The sequence below is a fragment of the Apis florea genome, unplaced genomic scaffold (assembly GCF_048593485.1).
Source record: "Apis florea isolate Af1SG1 unplaced genomic scaffold, ASM4859348v1 contig_2835_pilon, whole genome shotgun sequence".
NCBI lineage: Eukaryota > Metazoa > Arthropoda > Insecta > Hymenoptera > Apidae > Apis > Apis florea.
The window spans coordinates 515,604-526,211 of record NW_028256652.1 but is presented as its reverse complement, the minus strand read 5'-3'; the positions used below and the strand labels follow the sequence as shown (position 1 = coordinate 526,211).

Below are 10,608 nucleotides of genomic sequence, written 5' to 3'. Positions count from 1 at the left end.
CTCCTTTGACTGAAACAAAATCAAGCTTCAAATTCTTTTCTGGCTTTTTAAAATAATCAAAGCTTTTCGATCTCAAAGATTATCGAATACTTTTATAAACATTCAAGTTTTTTTAATTATTTATAAAATGCAACAAACCTTAGTAAAACGGCAATTGCCGAATCTATCGTGGTATCTAACCGAAATTTTTCAGATGAAATCCTTTCTTTTATCAGATGTACATCATCATAATTATATAACTTGCATAGACTTATAAATGATAATATGAACATCAAGGTTTCGTATTTAAATTATGCAAAGAAATAGAAAGAAAATCCACAAAATTCATGATAAGCAAAGAGACCTTTGAAGCACTAAGCAACTAACCATCGCCATATTGAAACGAACAGCAAAACCATAGAAAATTTAACAAAGCACACTGAAATCTTCTTAACATATCGTTCAAAATTCTTCCAAAATAGTTTTCAGGAGTTTTTGTATTTAATAATTACAATTGGTAAACAAATTTTTGGACAATTACAAAAATCGAAGGGAGCAACTTCCATCAATTGTCAACAGGAGAAGTTCATCCCCTCTACTGAATTTTATTACAGAATTACAGCTGACATTTTGAAAGAAATGGCGTCCTTCAAGAAAATAAATACTAAAGTATTTGCAAGATCAGGTTCTGAATTAACTCCAGATATTATATACTGGAAAAAGTATAGCGTAAGTATGTTAAAATAATAAAAACAATTTAATTTTGTTGCTATAGTAATTGTATCATTTAATTTATAATACACACGTGTATAGAACTTAACCTAAATAAACAATATTTAAGATTGTTATTAAATTTATAAAAATATTATAAAAATGTTTTTATATAATTTATTTAACAGGCTCCTGTTTTAGTTAAAGAATTTGGACCAATTGATTATATTGATTTTTCACCAGTAGAACCTCATTATTTTGCAGTCACTTGTTCAGTAAGAGTACAAGTGTATAATCCAATTACAAAATTAGTAACAAAAAATCTTAGTAGATTTAAAGAAGCTGCTTATGGTGGATCTTTTCGTAGTGATGGCAAACTACTTTGTGCTGGTGGTGAAGAAGCTGTAATTAGACTCTTTGATGTCAATGCAAAAAGTCTTCTTAGACTTTTTTCTGGACACAAAGCTGCTGTACATAGAACTTTCTTCACTGCGGATAATGTTCACATTGCTTCATTTTCTGATGACAAAACTGTTATTATTTGGGATATACCTAGTGAAACACAAATAATATCTTTCAATGAACATTCAGATTATATCAGAGCTGGAGCAGTTAGTCCTATTTCTAGTGACATATTATTATCTGGTGGTTATGATAAACATATATATATGTATGATACAAGAACAAGCAAAAAAATTTTTAGTGTAAGCCATGAAGCTCCTGTTGAAAGTTTATTATTTTTACCTTCTGGTGGAATATTTTTATCTGCTGGTATGAATGATAATGATATACAATATCATAAATATATGGCATATTTTAAATAATATTTTTTTTAAAAACAATATTTTACATATTTTATTATATTTTTTATAATTATAAATAGGAGGAACAGAAATTAGAGTATGGGATGCACTTGCTGGTGGCAGATTACTTGCAAAAATTACCCAACATCATAAAACAGTAACATGCTTGAAAATAGCTTCAAATGGACATAGAATTTTATCTGGTTCTCTAGATAGACATGTAAAAATTTATGATTCTGGAACATATAAGACTGTTCATTCTTTGGATTATCCAAATTCTGTTCTTAGTATAGGAATTAGTGTAAGAAAACATTTTTAATTATATATTAGAAATTAAAATATTACTAAACATTAAATTATACTACAAGAAACTATTATTAAATATAACTTTTTGCAGTCAAATGATGAAACCATAGTAGCTGGTATGGTTGATGGTTTAATTTCTGTGAGAAGAAGAGAAGAAGATGTAAAAACGGAAAAACCACAACGTAAAAAGGTATCATATAGATATTCTGGAAAAAATTTACATATACATCAAGTAGATGTTATTGTACATGAAGAACTTAAAGAAATTATGTCCAAACATGATACTTATTTAAGAAGATTTGAATATTCAAAAGCTTTAGATTCTGTAATGGCGAGTTATGTAGTAAATAAAACACCGCATGTTACGGTTGCGCTCATGCAAGAGCTTATCAGAAGACAGGGTTTAAAACAAGCTCTTAGTGGTAGAGATGGCAAGTCACTTGTAAATATTCTTAAATTTTTAAACAAATATATAGGAAATGTTCGATTTGGAAGGATACTATTACATGTAGCTAATATACTAATGGGTATGCTATAATTTTTTATCTTTTTTATATCTAATTTTATTTTTATACTTTTATTATATCTAATTTTTTTTTCAAAGAATTTATTTTTATATATAATTTAGATAAATATTTCGATTTCTTAATATAGATGTCTATGAAGATCATTTAGATGAACTTGCAGCAGAACCACGAAATATGTTCAGTATTTTAGCAGCAAAATTAGAAGAAGAAGAAAATTTAATATTAGCATTATCAGAATTACAAGGAAAATTGCATATGATATTATCTGCCGCGGAAATTATATCTCCTACACCAGTAAAAGATATTCAAACTTTAGAACCTTCAAGTGCGGCACAAAAAAATTTAATTTTAAGTATAGCATGAATATAATTTAATATAAATTTACTTATGTATCATAAAAAATCTGTATATACTTTTCATAAATATTTTTATAAAATTGAATTATGTTACATATTTTTAATTCTAAAAATGTTTATTATGGATATAAATATTTAAAATACAATAGACCAGAGAATTTCATTCTTCTTAATTTACATCACTTAAATGCATATAATGTATATTCATGTAGCATAAATTATTAAAACATGTATATCAAAGTTTATCTATTTTTACACTAGAATCTACAGATGTACATAATTACTTTATTTCACGTAATTTTTTTGAGACATTTTTGCCAGGCAGCTGAGGATGGTTTATCAGGCATTATCCATCCAATTGGTATTGCAAATGCATCATTATCTGAACTTATATATTTATCCCAAGCAGTTCTAGAAATAAAATAATTATTTATAAATTTGTATAATGTTATAATAATATTGTAACTACTTACCTTATGGAAACAAAATTACTTAAATCAGAATTATATTGATCAAATGTTATATTTTTTCCAAACAATACTTTTTCCCATTCATCAAAAAGATTTTTCTTTTGTTTTTCAATTCTCTTTTCATTATCATTCTTTAACATTAATTTTAAACCTTGTTCTTCTGTAGAATATTCACGATCAAGCATTGACCATTGTTCTGTTAATTTTGCTGAAGATAAAAATATAATTATTAAATATAATTATTAAAATATTTATTACAAATTAATACTGAAAAATAATAATACCAATAATATTATTAAATGCTTCATCAGCTGCTGAAGATAAATGTTCCCCTCTTGCTCTGGCAATATTAGCCTTAACATTACGTAAATTTCGTAATTCTTGTAACAATCCAAGATATTTCCTAGCATCAATTTTTTTCCCTCTAACATCAAATAAAATCATATCAGCATCTTTACGTAAATTTTCTTCTTGCTTTTCTTTATCTATTACAGCTTGTTCTTTCCTAATCCACAAATCAATTTGTGCATGCATTCTTGCCCTTCTTTCCATTTTCATTATTTTTTCATTTTTCCATTTTTCTTTTTTAATTTTTTCTCTTAATCTTTTTTTTTTTCGTTTCTCTAAATCCTTTTTTAATTGATTTAAAAAATTTTGATCTCTAATAGGTTCTAATAATTGAACAATTTCTTCTTTTGCTGTATTACAAATATTTATTTTTTGTTGCCATTCATCTTCCATTAAATGTTGGGTATTTTTAAATTCTGCACAAATTATCTTTAATTTCTCATTTAATTTATATGCAGATGATATAGCATTTTTAATTATTGCAATTTTAGATTTTTTACATATATTTCTCTGGTCATTTATATTACTGGATTGATCAATTTCTAAGAGAAAATTTTCAATATTTTTTTCATCTGCTTGTCGAATTCCTACATTAATTACTGATGTAGCATTTTCATTTTCAAATGTACCAACTGGATAAATATAACTTTGATATATATTCATATTATAATTTGTATTATAAATATATTGATTCATTAAATGAGACATATTATAATTTGGATCCATATAATTTTGTGTAGGATCCTTTAAATTTTGATTATTAAACATAATTGTTAAAGACTACTTAATTTGAAAAAATATAAAATATCTTAATACTATCACTTTCTTTATGCATTAAATGATTACTTTAACTTGTTTACAAATCTTATGCTATTTTAGATGAAAATATAGTTTTCTCAACTTTCTATAATATTTTAATAAAATTAGTAGGCTTTGCTTTTTTAACACATTTCCATAATTTCTCCTTCTTTAGGAAGTTGAGCTTGTGCTTCTTGTAATATTTTTTCTGCTTCAATATAATCTTCAATCTCTTTCAAATCTTGCTCTGTATCCAAAATTTTTTTAAGTTCTTCAAAAGCCTTTGCAAGACGTCGTTGACAATCTGGTACCATCATAAGAGATTCTTGAAGTACTTCTTCTTGTTTTTTTATATCATAACCATCTTTATCTGTAATTAAAACGATATAAAAATTATTATATTTGAAAGAAATTAAAATAGAAATTAAAATAAGTAATTAATGTAAATATTTAATTGTGATATTTTATGTAATAAATAAATGTACAAGCATTATAATATAGTATATCAAATAAAAATTTTGAAATATTAAAAAATGAAAAATATACGAAAATATTTGTCTAAATAACACAGCTATTGAAAGGATAAAAATAACTAGCTTTTGATGGCATTTTTCAAAATATTTTTCTCACCCTGTTCCTTTAATTTTTGTATCCTTTCACGTTGCTGTGCTGCTTCTTTTTCATACGTGATTTTTTCTTTCGCGAGACGTTTCACTACTCCAGTCTTAATTTTTAAAATTCTTATACGAGGATCAGACATTGTTTTAATTGAAATATTTTACTTCAGATGCAGAAAATGAAGCGTTTACTGATTAAACAAGGTTTTCCTTATAAGGTAAGATGAATAGCTATAAATGAAATTAAGAAAAATTCTATAACATAAAGGTTATACCGATTGATAATCGTAAACTCATATTCTATTAACTTATATTTTTATAACATGAACTTATTAAGAATGACGATCATTTTAATCGATTATTTAATTTATATTTAATATTTTATGAATTTTAACTAAAATAATTTCTACATTGAAATTAATATAAAATTTGATTCAAATAAAATGTGTCTGTTTTTCATTTTTTTAAACAAATATTTTTATATGTATTAATATATTTACTTACTTATTCTTTTATACAGAAAAATTATTTGAATTAGGTTAGGTTAAAATCGTAACAGTTATTGTTATATGGCACCACTAATAGAATTCTATGACATAAAGGTTATACTGATTGATAAGACTCATTCCGTTAACTTATATTCTTATAACATGAACTTGTCGAGAATGTCGATCATTTTAATCGATTATTTAATTTATATTTAATATTTTATAATGTTTTAAATAAAATAATTTTTATACTGAAATTAATATAAAATTTGATTTAAACAAAATATATTTGCAATTTTCATTTTTTTAAGTAAATATTTTTACATATATTGACTTATTTATTTTTATACTTTTATATAAAAAAAAATTATTTGAGTTAAGTTAGGTTAAAATATTAATGGTATCACATTTTATCTTTAATTTTATTTATATCATTTAAATAATAACATATCATTATAATATATCATTATGATATATATATATATAATTAAATTATATTAATAAAAAATAAAAATCAAGTATATTTATTTCTATAAATAAATATAAATAATATAGATTTTATTTCTATATTTATTTCTCTATTTTTTATATGTTAATATATGTTTTATATATATGTATATTAATGTATATATAAATATATAAATATTTTACATACATTCATACATATATACATGCAAACATATATACAACATACATACATATATTAACATATACATATATGTATACATATAATAGAATATTAATAAATATGATTTCATAAAAAATGTTAAATATAAAATCTACATTGTTTATATTTATTTAAAATAAATATATATATTGAAATAAAATAAAAGAAATAAATATATTTGATTTTTATTTTTTATGAATGTAATTCAATTAATAATTTCGCGCCATTTGATTTCGAACGTTCGAGACTTGCAGAAAACTTCAAAGAGTATCGCAGTATATCCCCCCACACTTCCGCAGAAAAACGCTACATCGTGCCTGCATTGAAAGGTGCAGTGAGAGAAACAGAAGGGTTAATTGTGTATCAGTTTATCCTTGATTTCCTAAGACATGTAACAAATAAAAGTGACAAGATTAAAATGCAAGACGATATTTTTCCGGCTGCAGAGAAAATCCTTTCCGACATCGAAAATGTGGTGAAGAAGAATCCGTCACTGTGAGTGTTTTCTTAGATACATTACGAGGGCGGAGTCTTTAAAAATATCTGTGAAATATACTCTAAATTCTTAGATTTGACACGTTAGCATATTTATTATATAGACAATGTCATGTTTCATATAATGTGTTTTAATTATAATAGAATTAAATCATAACATTATCGTCGTACGTTTTAATCAAACATGAGCACATACGACGCTTCATAAAAAGTTTGCATAGTAAATATAATATCAACAATGATAGTATCTAGTATTTACAATAGAAAATTGGCGCTTTTGTGATTATTAAATACTTAATACTTATTATTGAACACATTTTTCTTAAGTTCTCTTTCTTTCTTTCTTATATACATATGTACATACAATATATATGTAATATATATATATACGCAAATAATATTATAATTGCATGCATCATTGATATCAATAATCGATGATAATATATATCAAACTAAATCCAAATATATTAAAAATATAATATAATCTATAATATAATATAATCTTATATTAAATATATACTAATATATATGTCTAAAAGTTAATATTATTTTTATAGCATTTTATAAACATTTTTTATTTTTTATGTTATTAATTTATAATATTTTATGACATGATTTAAATATTTTTCAAATATTTTACATTTAAAATTTATTATGTATTACTAATTTACATCTAATATTTAAACAAATATATATTTTATTAAATTATGTAAATTAAATTAGGAATGTTTATATTAAAAAGATCCTATTTATTACGCGTTGATTCATTTTTAATTTCAGGAAAAGTTTTGAAATAATTCCTGCTGAAGACAATGAGAACAAATCACCCGTATTTCATCAGGAAGATTGTCTCGGATTGGCATCGTGGTGCGTGCAACCACTTTACTGTTATGCTTATCGTCGACTCTTTGAACTTCGACAAAATAAACACAGACGTGAGGAACCTAGTACAATAGCAAGATGGTTGTTGGGCGCATTATTATTAAATCCAGATGTTACGACATTCTGGAACATGCGACGGGAATTAGTAAGAAACCATAAGTTAGAAGCATCCGAAGAATTCTCTTTTTCACGATTGGTGCTTTATCATAAGCCAAAATGTTTCGAGGCCTTCGCCTATCGACGATGGTTATTATCATACATATTGAACAGTAAAGACGGACATTATGATCCAGAATCGATGGAATCGCCGCTTTGTAGAGAATTGGACATAGCAACTACGTGCGCGGAAAGATACGCGAGTAACTATCATGCCTGGAGTCATAGACGTCATGTATTGACCCTTCGTGAATCACGTGGATTTACATATCCGACTCTGGAAACAGAATGGAAGAATTCGCTCGCTTGGTGTCAACGACATGTGTCGGATTATAGCGGACTTTCCTATCGACAGTTCCTACTGAAAAAATTCATGTTTGAATTCAAGGAACTACCGAAGGAACCGTCTATAAAATACTCGGATGTTAGGGAGCAATGGAAAGAGGAACTATTCGTTTATATTAAGTCAAACATCAGTGAAAAAGGGAACACGCATCAATTGCAGAGGTTATTTAATGCTACAAACGCGGAATCTGAAGCAACTACTTCATCGAAAATGAAACAATATGCATATTTCCATACTTTGTCATATTGGCTGGAAGAATGCCATGCGAATGATAGTGCTATTTTCATGTACAATGATCACGAGGCTCTTTGGTGCCATCGTAGATTCCTCGCGTATCTTCTTGTGCGTTTTATGGCATTGAAGCATTCTTATCACGAAGACGAGTATGATGTTGATAGCCGTTCTGTTGATAAATCGATTGAAAGGAAAAATGTTCAAAAAACATTAGCTACGTTAACGAACGATGACGTGATTTTGTGCCACGATTTTCTCATGCAAGCATTCCATGCGTGCACCAACAAAATTGCTGATCTCGCTACCAAACGAGATCAACACGAAAAGATGCTAGTTGAGAGATTTTTTAAATTTCTCCAGAGCATCGGATTTGAAATTAGATCGTGATCTCGTTGCGTCCAGGTTTTACATTGAAACGAAGGATAAAATATACGCAATAAGACAATTTTAATTGGGCATGAATCGATATGCCATTAAAAATCATGCAATAACTCTCTTATGTTCTGTATTTCATACAGATGTTATTCCTAGGCGTATATTCTATGTATGAATTGTATTTCAATAGTGCTCTCTCGTCTGATCTGTTGCGCGGTGAACTCTGTGCACATAAATCAGTGCTGTCCACGAGAGGGGTCTCTTATATGACTTTGTTCTCTTTTACATGTCATAAGAGTAAAAAGAACTCAGAAACAGATCTAATATTCTAGATTTTCTTCTCTTTCTATCTTGTTCTTAAAACGAATGAACGTGAAAAAAATGAGAATATAAAAGATATTCTGAAACTGAAACTGGACAGCACTGTCATAAATGATGTAGCATCGTTTATGATAACGCAAGATCTAATGTACAATGTAAATGAAAATGGAATGAGTATCGATACTTATTTTTGAGACATTTACCGTGTATTGTTTAAGAAAATTTTCAATAATTGAAGACGATATATATTGTATCGTAATTAACAGAAAAAAGGAGAAAGCGGAAGTTGGATAACGTTTGATTTTTTAAACGTTATCCGATATACGAAAAAAATAAGTATACTATGATTGCGTGGTAAAGAAGAAAAAAAGTGTCTTTTGAGGCTATAGGGAAGTATTATTATGGGGTAAATGTGTATAGTGGAACGTTGATAAAGTATAAAAAGAAAAAAATGTTAGTTTTGTAATCATGTGTTTTTAGTCACCTTATTAGAATAGCAAAGGTCCGCGAATGCCGGCCATTTACATCGTCAGGCCAAATGTTTTGACGCCACTAGTACATATGCGATATTGGCCATGTTGTCCTCCTTTGGCACGACAATCTGACCAAAAATAAATCTCTAGACTTTTGTCTGAATTTCTCGTCAGTCTACCGGGAACGGTCGTTAAATGCGTGCGATTGTCAGATTTCTCGTCATCAGGTCCTATAACTTCCGTTTCATTGTTACATGTTAATAAAGTTCAGTGAACCTTGTCGACAACAAATTTTTGTTTTTTTTTCTTGTATTTTTTTACTGTTGAAAATCTACCCTTGATGTATGCGTACGCGTTTCCTCATAAAAAAAATTTGATCCTAATGCGACTTTTCAATTGTCTTAACCTTAATCTTCCAATATCCTTCAATTAAAAATAAATATATATATATATAAATAAATATAAAATAAATCTAAAAATTAATATAGAAAAAAGAGCACAAAATCGCGGGAAATGAAATTTTTTCAATATTATAATTGCAAATTTTGATACTTAAAATCATTATAAAAAAAAAATATCTTATTTTATTTTGATAATGTTATTGATTCATAAAAAAATATTACTAAACAAAAATTTTTAATCAATTAAAAATATCTTTATTAAATACTCTAAGATGTTTAAAATTTTAAAAAAAGATAACAAAAAGATAGTATCCTATGCACATTATAGCTATTCATAATATTAATCGATATATGACGATTTTAGTTGATCAATATAAGATAATATTATTCATCGATCAAGAAATCAATCGATAGTTCTCATTACTAATAGTTCATCTAGAATGTGTATCTGTTTTAAATGTATTATTATCAATAGATTACCTTTAATATATTATCGAAACTTGCACGTGACATTTGTCTATTACGTTCATTGGTCGATCAGTTCGATTGTGCCACAAGGTACGAGAAGTCGGACGATAGGCACCCTCAGAAATTCTAATAGTGCGATTATTTCGAGGAAGCAACGTGATGAGGTGTACAGTGGCGGGTCGGACGAGTCATTTTCTCTCATTTCGTTTATTTGAAATCGAATACATCAAAAGTTAAATTGATGGCATCTGAAACCAGATCTATGATTCAAAATAACCTCGATAATTTTTCGAAGCAAGACCGGATGCGAACTGTTCAAAACAAAGGTAAGACGTATATTTTTTTGTGTTTATCATATTATTTATAATAACTAATTATTTTTTTATT

At 26.7% G+C, this 10,608-nt stretch overlaps 5 protein-coding genes across 5 annotated transcripts in view; 3 read left to right on the top strand and 2 right to left on the bottom strand.

The window, feature by feature from the left end:
- The first annotated feature begins 445 nt into the window (after positions 1-445).
- On the top strand, positions 446-3,194 carry LOC100864705 (U3 small nucleolar RNA-associated protein 15 homolog). Its single transcript, XM_003692278.4, has 5 exons — positions 446-708; positions 879-1,461; positions 1,574-1,794; positions 1,891-2,326; positions 2,454-3,194. Exons 1-5 carry the CDS (start codon positions 619-621, stop codon positions 2,687-2,689), a joined length of 1,566 nt encoding a protein of 521 aa, XP_003692326.1. The 5' UTR covers positions 446-618; the 3' UTR covers positions 2,690-3,194.
- LOC147657801 (uncharacterized) lies at positions 2,780-4,668 on the bottom strand. Its single transcript, XM_031915563.2, has 3 exons — positions 3,437-4,668; positions 3,156-3,360; positions 2,780-3,093 (listed from the first exon to the last, which is right to left on the bottom strand). Exons 1-3 carry the CDS (start codon positions 4,266-4,268, stop codon positions 2,973-2,975), a joined length of 1,158 nt encoding a protein of 385 aa, XP_031771423.2. The 5' UTR covers positions 4,269-4,668; the 3' UTR covers positions 2,780-2,972.
- LOC100871570 (tubulin-specific chaperone A) lies at positions 3,839-5,580 on the bottom strand. The gene is made up of 3 exons (XM_012484536.3): positions 5,420-5,580; positions 4,929-5,146; positions 3,839-4,668 (listed from the first exon to the last, which is right to left on the bottom strand). The coding sequence occupies exons 2-3, from the start codon at positions 5,056-5,058 to the stop codon at positions 4,442-4,444; spliced, it is 357 nt and encodes a 118-aa protein (XP_012339990.1). The 5' UTR covers positions 5,059-5,146; positions 5,420-5,580; the 3' UTR covers positions 3,839-4,441.
- Positions 5,581-6,318: 738 nt separating this feature from the next.
- On the top strand, positions 6,319-9,735 carry temp (protein prenyltransferase alpha subunit repeat-containing protein tempura). The gene is made up of 2 exons (XM_003692281.3): positions 6,319-6,565; positions 7,346-9,735. The coding sequence occupies exons 1-2, from the start codon at positions 6,489-6,491 to the stop codon at positions 8,568-8,570; spliced, it is 1,302 nt and encodes a 433-aa protein (XP_003692329.1). The 5' UTR covers positions 6,319-6,488; the 3' UTR covers positions 8,571-9,735.
- Positions 9,736-10,310: 575 nt separating this feature from the next.
- The window catches only part of LOC100864466 (uncharacterized), a 55,628-nt gene continuing 55,330 nt past the window's right edge, over positions 10,311-10,608 (top strand). The window contains exon 1 of the mRNA XM_086907205.1: positions 10,311-10,547. Coding sequence (XP_086763331.1) covers positions 10,463-10,547 — 85 coding nt within the window. The 5' untranslated portion in view covers positions 10,311-10,462. The remainder of the gene's footprint in view (positions 10,548-10,608) is intronic.